The 13,098-nt window shown below is 44.5% G+C and overlaps 1 protein-coding gene across 1 annotated transcript in view; it reads left to right on the top strand.

Annotated features, from left to right (window-relative positions):
* LOC308336587 (cullin-1) overlaps positions 1 to 13,098 on the top strand; it is a 37,600-nt gene that overhangs the window by 9,120 nt on the left and 15,382 nt on the right. Inside the window, exons 2-4 of the mRNA XM_080794003.1 lie at positions 6,736 to 7,169; positions 11,241 to 11,415; positions 12,433 to 12,600. Coding sequence (XP_080650129.1) covers positions 7,030 to 7,169; positions 11,241 to 11,415; positions 12,433 to 12,600 — 483 coding nt within the window. The 5' untranslated portion in view covers positions 6,736 to 7,029. The remainder of the gene's footprint in view (positions 1 to 6,735; positions 7,170 to 11,240; positions 11,416 to 12,432; positions 12,601 to 13,098) is intronic.

Genomic DNA, 13,098 nt, shown 5'->3' with positions numbered 1-13,098 from the left:
CTTTGAAGGTCAGAATCTTCAATAGATCAACTTCTATGTACCAAGATCACTCGATGCAGGTATAGTGCAGGAATATACACAATGATTAGTCTTTAGGGTGGTTGTGTTCCATTTGATATCCTTCTCCTATCACAGCAACTCACAAATCTTGCTGCTGTGTTTGCACATTGTTGTACTTCCGCCCAGCAGATATGGGAGTTTTTTGTCATTGGTCATGTTTTCAAAACATGTGTGGTTGTAATCTGTGGGAAGTATGTGTCTGCTGATGTCTGATGTATGCACCCCACGTGTCTGTGCGCTGTCAATGAACAGAGATCAGGTGACAAATTCTTCAAAGGAAGAATCGTAAAACACTAGAATTCTCACGCGCGCCTCCGGCACCGAGAGGAGATTATGTGAAGTTGAAGCAGTGTTATTGAGTAGCTTACCCCAGTTTGCACCATTCACAGCAACGATGTGCAAAACACACCCATCCAAGTTGACTTTTTTACATAAGACACTGTCTTTTCAATAAGACAGACAAAATAAGCATGTCTGCTGCTGTGGGATAATCACCCAGTCCCCTCACTCTCTCTCCCCCCCATAACTAAATGGACTCGTAGCGCATGTGGGACTGAGCCTGCAGACTTACATTTCAAATCTCACCCTTTTTAATATCCAGACGTTATGTAAATACATTTTAGTTAAGAATTAAGTGCAGGATTATATGAGACCGGTGACATGCGTTTTTGCTTTGGACATCTTGCAAGGTGAAGGCGCAGCGAAGCTTTGCATTCTATAAAACCAGCTATACTGTCCTGTTTTTACAGCACGTTCTTTAAAAAGAAAAAAAAAACAAGGCTTTCGTTTTGCTCTCAAACATAGTTAGTAGCTGATAGAGAGGTGTGTGGACTGTCCGACCAGGTTCAACACACGTCTGCCCCACGTGTGGTCTAAACAGCCACATGAGTGACTGGCTCATGGGCGGTGGTGGCTCAGGGGTAGAGTGGCCGGATGGTAACCGCAAGGTTGCCAGTTCGAACCCGGTCTCCCCCAGAGTTAGTGTCGAAGTGTCCTTGAGCAAGTACACTGAACCCCCGAATTGCTCCTGATGTGCTGGTCGGTGCCTTGCATGGTTTCTGCCGCCATTGGTGTATGACTGTGCGTGTGAATGGGTGAATGTGATGCACAATGTATCTAAAGCGCCTTGGATAAAGGAGCTATATAAATGCATCATTTATGAGCTAACCCCCCCCCCCCCCCCACCACCACCACCCCCATGAGATATGAAGTAAGTCATCATTGCCAACGATGGACTGCAAGTGTGTCCAATGCCTTCAGAAAGGTCACTAGGACAGTATATTGTGATCATCAACTTTAAGGATGTGTTTAGAATCACGGATAGGCTGTCTGGACATGTACCCGTAGCTGTTTTAGAGGGAACAAATGTCGTTGAGATTAATAGAATGTCCTCAGAAGTGTGTGTGAGTGAGTGCCTGTCTTGTCTGTGCAGCACCACAACAAGCTTGATCCAAGTCCTCACTTGCCCGTAGTAAAGTTTCTCTCAGGCCAAGTCGGTGCCTCTCTGCAGACTGCTACACCTGGGCTGTCACCGATGAGCTGTTGGTTTATGAATCACATTGATTCTGTGATTCATACTTGGACATTGGAGGAGTGCCATTTCTGGGAAAGACTTTGCCTAAATTAGGCAATCGCACTGTGAGCGAACCCCTACCTGTGTCCATGCTGGTGCTGTGGATAAGAGATGACTGCTGTTTGAGTGTGTGCATGTTGATGTGCACAGTGTGCTTACGTGTGTGTGTGTGTGTGTGTGTGTGTGTGCGTGCAGCATGCACGTCTAAATATAGCCTCTGCTGACTACACCAATATGGGTCATAAGCAGAGAGCCAGCACATATGCACTCTGGTACTGACCAATTTAAAGACACACTGACTTTACCTCACTTTTAGTACTGGACAGGACAGTCAGTGGACCGTCACAGTGTGATCCTATCCTATTGCGTAATCTTTACAGTGATTGTTCTCTTCATGTCAGTGTTAAAAGACACTATATTTATTCCAGGAATCTCCGCCTGTCTCTGTCCTTTGCATATCTTTAGAACCGTTCATCCGATCGCCTTGATAGGTGTGTGTATTGCTGAGGAGGACCCAGTGAAGTGTAGTGCCGAGTCAGTGTGAATTTGATCAGATGAGTAGTCAGGGGTTGACACTAGCACCTGCCCACCTGCCCGGGGGAGGTAAATCAAATGGTGTGCCTTTTTGAATGTGGATGAAAACCGTCTTTAATTGATTCACTATAAACACAACACGAAATATAACTGTCTTGAACGTGGCCAGAGCACTCCTCTGCGTCAAAAACCGCTAATCTACAAGCTCACAACATCACCAGGTTGCAAAGGCCCATGAGTTTTCTCAAGCCAGGGCTCAAAATTGCGACCCATTTTGCAAATGCACCTGAAATTGAATCTGTGCGACTTATAAATAAATTTGGGAGCGGCTGTCTATAATTTCAAACTGGGTGTCAAATAGGGCGTCTGTGGGCTAATAAAGTGTACATTTTGGGGTCGTTGCCATGAAAAGGTTTCCCTGCCATGCATTTGTAAGGCTACTTTCATGTTGTAGTGCTGTTTTTATTCATAAAAACACTAATATATTATACAATTTAAAATGAACGCAAATGATTTGGGGGCCAGTGGCCATGACCTGAGGGCAAGTAGAACATGCAACGTACTTGCCTGACGGGCAAGAAGTGCCTCTGAGTCGGGTACTGCAATAGTCGGGGTACTGCAATAGTACAGTAAAATCCAGAGTGTTAATTTGATTCTTGAGGGTGTCAAAATGTATTCAGCCCAACACACACCGTCTGTGAAGCGGGTGCGTTGCCGCGCGGCAACGCCTGGAAAATAGAACAGTGGCGTATCGGAGCGCCAGGCGACTGTTTTGACGCGCGGCCGCGTTCGCAGACGGTGTGTGTTGGGCTTCATACACACAAGCTCTGTGTCTTCACTTGGATGTCTCCCTCAGAGTGTTCCTGTCTCTCTCCATTCTCATTATGCAAGTCTCTTCAATCTTTATTCTCTAATGTATAAAGGAGAATAATAGGCAGGGAAATCTTAAGTTTTTAAACAGTCCAAACTCTTAATTAATAATACAAACTTCATATGAATTAATCCACTGAGGAGAACCATGCCGAACAGACTGACTGTGACTGACGGACGGAGCTTTCCTTATGTATATGTAAGATAATTCACGGTTTAACCAGACATGAATAGTTCAGACCACTGTCATCTACTTCTCTCTCCCTTCCCTTCCTTCCTTCTCACTCTGGTCACATCCAGAGTCATTGGTCTTAATAGCAGGGAATGAGTTACTAAATTTAGCTCCTCCGCCGCCTTTGTGTCAACAATAATGAACACTCCCCTCTCTTGTGTGTTTGTCCGTCTGTCTGTCTGTCTCTCCATCCCACTGAGTGCCACTGCCTGCCAGTCATCTCTCTCTCCTTGTCCTCCAGTGCATCTTCTATTTCGTGCTGTGTCAGGTAGAAAGTCCTCAAAAAACTAAAAAGTAGCAAAAAAAAGATAGCAGATCTACAAGCTCAACATGTGATGAGTTTTGAGCTTTGCATATAGTCTATTTTTGCTACTTTTGTGTGACACTGTAGCGTGACAAAGTAGGGCATTCATTTACAAAAAAACACGAAAACAAAAGCTATAAAGAAATATGGACAAAAACTTCAGCCAATTATTTTTCTGTCTGTCATTGTTCTGTTGTCGCTCTCTCCTCCTCCTATTGCCTTCAGAAACCCTCTTGTCTCTGTTTTATGTCTCATTGTTTGTCACTCACTCACTCGCTCTTTATTTCTGCCCTGCTCTTGCAGCAAGTCCTTCTCCCACATGCCCTCCTCTTTCTCAAAAGATGTTGACGCTGCAAAACGCCAGCATTCATTTATATTATACTTCCTCCTCCTCTTGTGTCCGAACTGCATGGATGAAATTACAGCTTTGCTTTTTTAATCTCTTTAAGACCTCATGTTCTGTTTTGGGAAGTGTCATTGGTGACCGTTATAAGAAATACAAGCAGTTGCTGTTACTGATTTATTTACGTTATTTACATTGAGTTTATAGGCTGAGAATGTGTGTGTGTGTGTGTGTGGGGGGGGGGGGTATATTGGGAGGTTAGAGTCCAATGCTTAGCCCTCTAAAGGTGTTGTGGGCCTCGTTGATTGATTGCTTGATTGATAGTTTATTAGACGGAATGTATAAACGGCAGCAGAGTACAGTCAAACACTTAGTCCAGAAGGGATAGCACCAAAAGAGAAGTCCTTGTGACTGGAGGGTGTCCATGACAGTCCAGGGGACGGGACAGGGAAATAATGTATTTGTATCTCCCCTAGGACAAGGTCGAGACGAAGACGATCTTTTGAGCCTTACTGCATTATATCACTGTCACTGCGCAAATGGTCCCGGAAACTCGCACTGCGAGACCGCCAGTGCATTTGTATTGTTGTGGCTGTGAGATTAAAGATGAAATGCTACATGAGTAGTACAGACAGACTTAACCCATTCTGAACGGGAACCCATTTTGGTGTTAGCGTTATGCTTTAGCTATTGAAAAATAGCAGATCTACAAGCTCATAGCGCGCCACCGAGTGGCGCGCTACGAGCTTGTAGGTCTGCTATTTTTGAAAAATCGAAGAGCGACTTACATTTTTAGAATCTGATCTCAGGTCAGAATGGGTTGATCAGACCAGTGTGTGTCCAGTGGAAACCTCGTATGAATCTGATCTCGGGTCAGAATGGGTTAAAAGAGTTGGTGTACGAATAGAGTCTAGTCAGTCTGCACGTCGTCTACGTTGTTATGAAATGGAACGTTTTCATGGTTCCCTATATTCAGTTTTTGAAATTTTGGGGGATGATAATCAGGACGCAGTCTTAGAGTACTCCGTTGTATTGTTTATTTATTTGTACTTGGAGTGATCTAGGAGTGAAGCTTATTTATTTCTTGCACATGCTGTATAAGCTGCCCTGGAGAAGCGCTCAATTAAATTAAATCTCTCATACCCTGAGACTGCTGGATGGATGCACAGCGTTTTATATTAGTTGTGACTTTTGAGCAACAATAGGGACTTGCTTTGGGAAGGGACTGAGAGATGGTGAGAGTGTTTTGAAAATAGATCTACAAGATTACAAACCCTGGGTGATCCCCTGCTGGAACCCCCTTGTTGTCCCCGATCCACACTTTGAGAACCATTGTCCTAAAATCACACAAATACGCCTGATCACAGACAGTCCAGTCTCAGGACTTTATATGTCGAAACAATTGTGGTTAAAATAACATTGAGCAATCGGGATGGTGGTGGGTGTCTTATTTTGGAGTGAGATTCTTCAGATGTTTTCAGTGGTTTTGTAATAATAACCAGAAGCTAATCGGAGAGATTCAGATTGGAGCTTGGACCATTGAAATACCAAAAGTACATTTTTAACTGCCTGCATTGGCCAAGCAGTAATGTTAAAGATGGAGTGCCGTGATTTTTTTTCCTAACCTAAAATTTGATTTTCAGGTCTCAGGTCTATATAAGGAGGTATCATTCAAAAAAAAGTATTTGTTAAATTGTTGTTTTTATGTGGGCACGCCCACCAGTTCATTAAGTATGCCTGGTTTTCCTGGTGGGTGGTGATGGTTGGTGGTGATCCACCTGAACTGAAGCCGCACCCACAGCTGTAGTTGTATGATAAAGGGGGAGGGGCTGATAGTGTGACGTCACTATATTACTGTTTATTTCATTTGCCCGTTTGACTGTCAAGGGTTCAGCCTCCGGGAAGAAACCCTAAATACAAAGTGAACACACCATTGCACAATAAAAACGACTCCAGAAGTACTCGCCTCATACCTCATCATAGACATGAAAAACAGGAAAAATACAAAAATGTGTGGCACCACTCCCTCTTTAACAATATGGGCTTGGTGCTTGTAGTTGTATAACAGTGGTAGTTTATAATAAATGTGATTATTCCGTGAGCAGCCCTGGGAAGGAAGGCAAAACGGGGGGGGGGGGGAAAGAGGAAGTAGTACAGTGGACTAATCTGCAATTAGCAGCGTGACGTCAGGGTCTGGTCGGCATGGCTACGATCGGGCAGGGAGCCAGGTGTCCCAAAGGATAAACCCTTCCTCTCTGCTTTGTACTGAGTTGACACTGTCACAACAAATATAATACACTGTCAAAACTGCTGCTTCAACAATCAACGCAGTTACAAAACCTAGGGGAGGTCGCACTGAAACAACAGGTCTGGGAATGCCCATATATGGACCTTTTTTTTTTTTTAGAGTTGCTGGCCGGCTCCATATATGCAGATCTATAGGGGATGATCCAGTCTTCTTCCATGTATGGCTTTCCAGGGTTTGATGAGGTCAGTGTCGTCACTGTCGTGATCTTCGTATATGGAGAAGGCCATATATGGAGCGTGTCACAAGGCGTGGCCGGACTGACTGACATGAGGCATGACTGACTGACTGACTGACATGAAATGCAGGTTTTCATAGTAAACTGCGACCTACCGTCGCAATCAACAAATTACAATGATTGTTTTGTAATTTCGCTTAAAACTGCAGTTTTGTAAAAGAAGTGGAAGTGAAAAACCAAAATTTCAATTTCCCCACTAAATGTATTTATTAAAAGTGATTATGTTTCATAATCGATGAACTAACCCCTCTGCTTTTTTGATCCGTTTCCTCCCAGGTCATCTGATGAGGAGTACCACCACCAGCTGAGGTTGCTGTTTGGCAGAGGCTTGGCAGACAGCACCACCTAGGTGCGTGGAGGAGGGTACTGCAGCCTTTTTCTTCTCTCTTTCTCCGCAAAACCAAAGTGCCGTCTCTCCTGAAAGTGCCGCCTGCTGCCAGATGGACACCACACCCTGAGAAGCAGAGCAGCACAAGGAAAGCACCGCGACAGGGGGAGGGTGGAGAGAGAGAGAGAGAGAGCGAGAGAGAGAGAGGAGGCTAAAGTCGGGAGACTGAGAAGGGTGACAGAATGTCGTCGAACCGGACCCAGAATCCCCATGGACTGAAACAGATCGGGCTGGACCAGATCTGGGATGACCTGCGGGCCGGGATACAGCAGGTGTACACGCGGCAGAGCATGGCCAAGGCTCGCTACATGGAACTCTACACGTATCCCCACACACTAACTACATGCTATAAGAATGAGGAGTCGGTGCGGGAGGCACGCTTGTGGTTGTGTGTGTGTGTGTGTTTGGCTGTGATTTGTGTTGTTACATGATTTATCCTCATGGATCTCTACCAAGAAATCCCCGAGCCTACATGCCTACACAGCCAAGTGTCTGGAGGATGAAATTGAATGCATTAGTTTTGTTTTGTATATTTATTTGCAAGGAATCTTTCCGCACCCGACGGAGTCAGAGGAGAGAAGGAATTGATGTCGAAAAGGTTGTCGATTAGAAGAACTCGTACTACTGCTGGCTTTTCCTGGTAGTTCTCACTCTCGCTATAATCTTAGAGACATTCATTTTGTGAATTTATTATTCTATCAGGAAGTTAACTGTGTTCCCCTAGAGTGCCTAAATAACTCACGAAATATGCCAGTACTTCTGGCCTGGGTCCCCCACCCCAATAATACTGGAAGGGCATTGTTTGCAGAATGAAAGCTATTTTTTTGCAGTTTATAGCTCTTAAATCCACTTAATGTATCGGAAAAAGCGAACAGCTATTACAATCACGGTCCATCTGTGACAAGGAATTATTGTTTATTATTCGCCTTGTAAACGTCCAGTTGTTCTCAACATTTTCTGGACCGGGGGCCCACATGAAAATCTCAAAGGCGTTTTGCGGCCCACCCATCTGACCACTGAACAAGTTAAAGTGGGTCGTGTCTATTTTCAGAGGAAGTTTATTTTAATGACCATGCTCTAACTTGGATCAATGGAACTAACTAACGCAGTATTCCAATTTATCGGTATCGCAAATGAAACCTTATTGTCTCCACCAGGCCGAAGGCATGGGGAGAGAGTATGTTTTGCACTCCGTCCGACCGTGTGTGTGTGTCCGTTAGTGATGCTAATGTTGGGGAAATAAATTACCCACGGGTGTCCGCATTCATGATAATTAGATTTTTTTCCAAATCAGCCTCATGGTTGCGCCTTAACCCATTCTGAACGGGCACCCATTTTGGTGTTTAGCATCATGTTATGCTTTAGCTATTGAAAAATAGCAGATCTACAAGCTCATAGCGCGCCACCGAGTGGCGCGCTACGAGCTTGTAGGTCTGCTATTTTTGAAAAATCGACATTTTTTAGAATCTGATCTCAGGTCAGAATGGGTTAATCAGACCAGCGTGTGTCCGGTGGAAACCTCGTATGAATCTGATCTCAGGTCAGAATGGGTTAACCCATTTAGGCCTAAGGCCGATTCTAAAAACGCCTCTAAATCCTGACCTAAGGTTTCTGAAAAACTTCAAATATTTATATAGCAGCATCACAAAATGTACATTTTTGAATACTGTACATACTGTACAGAACCCAAATATGGGTTCCCGGCCCTGAGGGGGTAAGATACCAATATGGGTTCCCGCCCCGGAATGGGGGCAATTCCTGATTTTACCAACAACTGCATTGATCCGTACAACTTTGTATGCGCACTCCCTAGAGGCCATGGAAAAAACATTTTCCCTGCATCCCTCCACATCTGCCGGTTATAGCGCCACCATGATGCAGATTTCTGCAAAACACATTGTTTTCATTAGTCGCTGCACAGATTTCATCCAAATCTCACGCAAATCGGTACACATGATCTCTGTAGTCATGTGGTTAAGATGAGTCTGTTGGATTTCTCAGATTTACACTGATTGTCTAAGATTGCCTTCCCAAAGTTTTCAGGAGTGGCCCATTTCGTACAAACTGCTGCAAATCATGATTGCAGTGACCGAGTGCAGTGAAATGGTGCACGCATATTCCCACTAGGCATGGTGTGGCGGTGGTGGCTCAGGGGTAGAGTGACCAAGGTTGCCGGTTCGAACCCGGGCTCCCCCAGAGTTGGTGTCGAAGTGTCCTTGAGCAAGACACTGAACCCCCAAATTGCTCCCGCCTGACGATGTGCTAGTTGGTGCCTTGCATGGTTTCCCCTGTCATCGGTGTATGAATGTGTGTGTGAATGTAATGCCCCATCTATGTAAAGCGCCTTGGATAAAGGCACTATATAAATGTATCATTTACATAGCACTTGGCACTTGACATTTTTCAAATCAGTCTCATGGTGGCGCTATAACGGGTCAAGTCATGTCTTTACATGCACCGATCTGCATAAAACGTTGTATAGGCCAAGGAAATGCGTCTGCCCAGCATTTTTCAACTCTGCCTTTTAGTGTTGCTGTTTTTTAATGGTTTAAACTAGGAAAAATAATACATGTAATTTTTTTACATATTTTAATAATATAATAATAATAATATTATGAAATATAATTTTATAGTATCATTAAAATTGTAGTTTTTTTGCCAATTATTTGGGGGCCCACTTGCGATATCCTCAGGACAGGTTGAGAACCGCTGTTCTAATATCTTGAGTTAGAATGAGTTTCCAGTTGAAGAGAGATGGAGGAATGAGCTTATAGAACCAGCCTGAGAGCAGTGCTTTCCTCTCCAGTGGACACGCTTCCATCATCTCTCAAGACATTTCCCAGATATCATTCCCCGTTCAACCCAGCAGAATTAAACGGCTCCAATTCAGTTTCCTGACTGACATTTCTGCTTATTAGAGCCTTTTTTGGGGGTGGGGGGGGGGGGGGCGATCTCACGCTTGCCGTTTCTCGCTGATAGCTCCCAGGTGTCCGAAGGCTCTCTGACCTGAATCATGAATTTTATTTTTTTTACATTTTACGGACACAATTGCAGTACAATAAGCATGAATTTCCGACTTCAGGCAATAATTCAAAGAGTTAAAGATGCACTCCTTACTGCTTGTGATGATCCAGGAGCTTGAATTGAGCACATCTAAAACATTAGAACATTCTAAACGTTTATAGAGGCTTGCACAGAATGTCCGGAGGATCGTTCTGCCGTGTTGGAAGAGCGATGGCAGTTGCAGTTTGTAATTGTTGTGTGGCCTCTTCCTTTTTTCCTAAACGATGACAAAGCACTTTATTCCTGTGTAATGAGAGGTGATATTTAAATTAAAATGTGAAAAGGTTCAGGGAGGTAGAAATGATGATATCACAAAACGTCCCCTTTGCTGTGTGCCGAGTAATTGCTGCTGTGTGCCATCTCTAATTGTAGTTTAATCACCCTCCAAACATCCCCGGGGAGGCCTCTTAGTGTAGCGAGGTCTGCATGACCCTAATTATTATAGAGACCTGAAATAAAAATTATATGATGCCACAATCTCATCACAAGTTCACAACAATCTCTCCCATTTTAGTGGCACCATTCTGTGACAGGGCCCTGATTAAACCAGATTAGTTGTGACATACACGCTTTGCAAAGGCAGCTTTATATATATTTTTTTATCCCACGATTTTGTAACCCATTTTTCACCCCTGTGTCAATCATCTACTGTGATCCTGGGCTCTACACACCCTCCGCCAACCTGGGGAGAGCAACGGACTTGAACTCATGCTTCCTTCATGCTTGAGTGTCCAAGTTGCTCCTTTACACCTGACAGGGGGGAGTTTCCCTGGTTGGACGTATAGCGCGTGAAAGGAACACGTTATTCCAACCAGTTCCTTTCCCCTCCATCAGGCGCCCCGGCTGGCCAGGGGGAGGCAAAGGCAGCTTTTCAAAAAAACTCACTATGCCATGTTTGGTCTGTAATGAGGAAATTCTGTTTATATAAGGACGTTGTTTGTTTATGTTTATGTTTATGCGCTAGCCTTCCCAGATCTGCGAGTAAGCGCTAGGTTAATTTGATCGACCAGGTTCATTCTCAATTCAGCATATCGTTGCCGTTGGGCAGAAAACCTTGTATCTCCATGTTTCAACTTTTTTGTGTTTTCACGTAACGCCCTACTTCACCATCGCACAAAAGTAGTGAAAATAGCAAACAAATAGCAATGTGTGATATTTTCAAATGTTTTAAAATATTAACAACAAAGCAATGGTTTTACTTGCAAGGTTTCCACCGGACAGCGAGAATATCTGTATCTGTGCATGTTGTGTGTATGATCTATACACAACTCGTCAACGTAGTTGCCTTTTTGCCCTCTTGTTTTGTACTGGCCTTAACCCCTTGCCTCAGACATGTTTATAACTACTGCACCAGTGTGCACCAGTCTAGCCAGGGCAGGGGCTCTGTACCTGCCACCAAGCCTTCCAAGAAGACCACCACTCCGGGCGGAGCCCAGTTTGTAGGCCTAGAACTCTACAAGAGACTCAAAGAGTTCCTCAAGAACTATTTAACCAGCCTGCTTAAGGTCAGTACCTTAATACACGGTACACAGTATGCACACTAACATACCGGTATATCTAGCAAAGAAGCCTGCTTAATGGTCGGTCCATTCTATGCACACGTCTTCAGTTCCACAGTCACAGTAGGGGTGCGATGGTTCTCGGTTTGATATTGAACGGTACAGTTCCATATCCACTGTTCAGTACACACTGGTGAACTGGCGGAATTTTGCACATTATTCATTTGATTTTACACTAATTAATTAGATTTTTCTTACTGCCAAAATAGTGTCACCCTCGTCTGGACAAGGGGAGCTTGAGCTCGCCTCGTTCAAAACTAATTTCCAACGCAAACCGTTTTCTCCAGCTCGGTGCTCTATGACAGCAGAGAGAGAGACAACTCTAGTAAGCATTTGTAGGCACAACATTTTTAAATCCTTGCACAAAGATCAAGACTAAAAAAAAAAACGCTCGCACGGTGAAGTCAGTGACATAACGTTGTTTTTCCCGGAATTTGTCTCAATGGATTCATTTTTTATTTTCTTCGAGATGAGGAGAGAATTTGGTTCTTAGAGTTTAAACGGAACAAAAATGTGACTCAAAATTGTACCGTACCATGGGCTAACTCCATCATTGCACCCCTACATCACATTTTATAATATACAGTTCATTAGCACCACACATGCACACTGTATATCTCTGTCTGACTCTGAACACATACCAGACTTGGCTTATGTCGTGTGTACATGCGTATGTGTTAATTGGAAGTTGGAAATGGGACAGGTAAATGTAATAGAAAATGATGTGTCAACTTACATTAACACAGTTCTTTCTCCATTCTTTTTTCCGTCCCCCTCCTTTCTTCCCGACATCTTCCTCTGTTCTCTTGGCCTTTCCTTTTCCTCCCTCCCATTCATCCTCTCCGTCTCCCTCCCTTCCTGTCTTCCTTCCTCTTATCATTCCTTCCCTCCTTTCTCTCCGCACTCCCTCCTCCCTCTCTCTCTCCTTCCTTTCTTCCTTCCTTCTATCCCTGCCCTCTCCAGGATGGAGAGGACCTGATGGACGAGTGTGTGTTGAAGTTCTATACCCAACAGTGGGAGGACTACCGTTTCTCCAGTAAAGTGCTCAATGGGATCTGTGCCTACCTCAACCGCCATTGGGTCCGACGGGAGTGTGACGAGGGACGCAAGGGCATCTATGAGATCTACTCGGTAAGCACGCGCACGCACACACACACACACACACACACACACACACACACACACACACACACGGCGGCGGCCTGTGTACAGCTTGCAGTTGGAAGGTCACCGGGTATAATAATCACCCACCTGGTAGAAATTGAGTTGAAATGTCCAGAAGTCTAGCTTCAGCAGATAAAATAAACGACATAACTTGCAAGCAAAAAAAAGTCTTGGGTGACCACTCTCTCACTGCCTCATCTATCATCTATGTGCCCTTAAGCAAGGTAAGGTGACGCCTGTCTAACCCTCACCCCAGGAGTGCTTAATGACAAACCCCTGGTAGTGCCGCGTCCTCTTGTTTAAGTGTCTACTGATCGAGTGTAAAGCGTTCGGCTGTTGACGGAGAGCTTGCGTGCTCGGCATATTTTCCAGAAGTCTCCCGGTGTCCTCCGTTCACCTCGTCGGTTGAACAGATGCTTGTGGTCCAGTGCTGGCTATAGCTGTGCCAACTGCTGCTGCGTAGAT

Source organism: Protomyctophum bolini (genome assembly GCF_963924005.1).
Source record: "Protomyctophum bolini genome assembly, chromosome: 21".
Taxonomy (NCBI): Eukaryota; Metazoa; Chordata; class Actinopteri; order Myctophiformes; family Myctophidae; genus Protomyctophum; species Protomyctophum bolini.
Note: the sequence above shows the minus strand (reverse complement) of the source record. Positions and strands in the feature narration are given on the sequence as shown.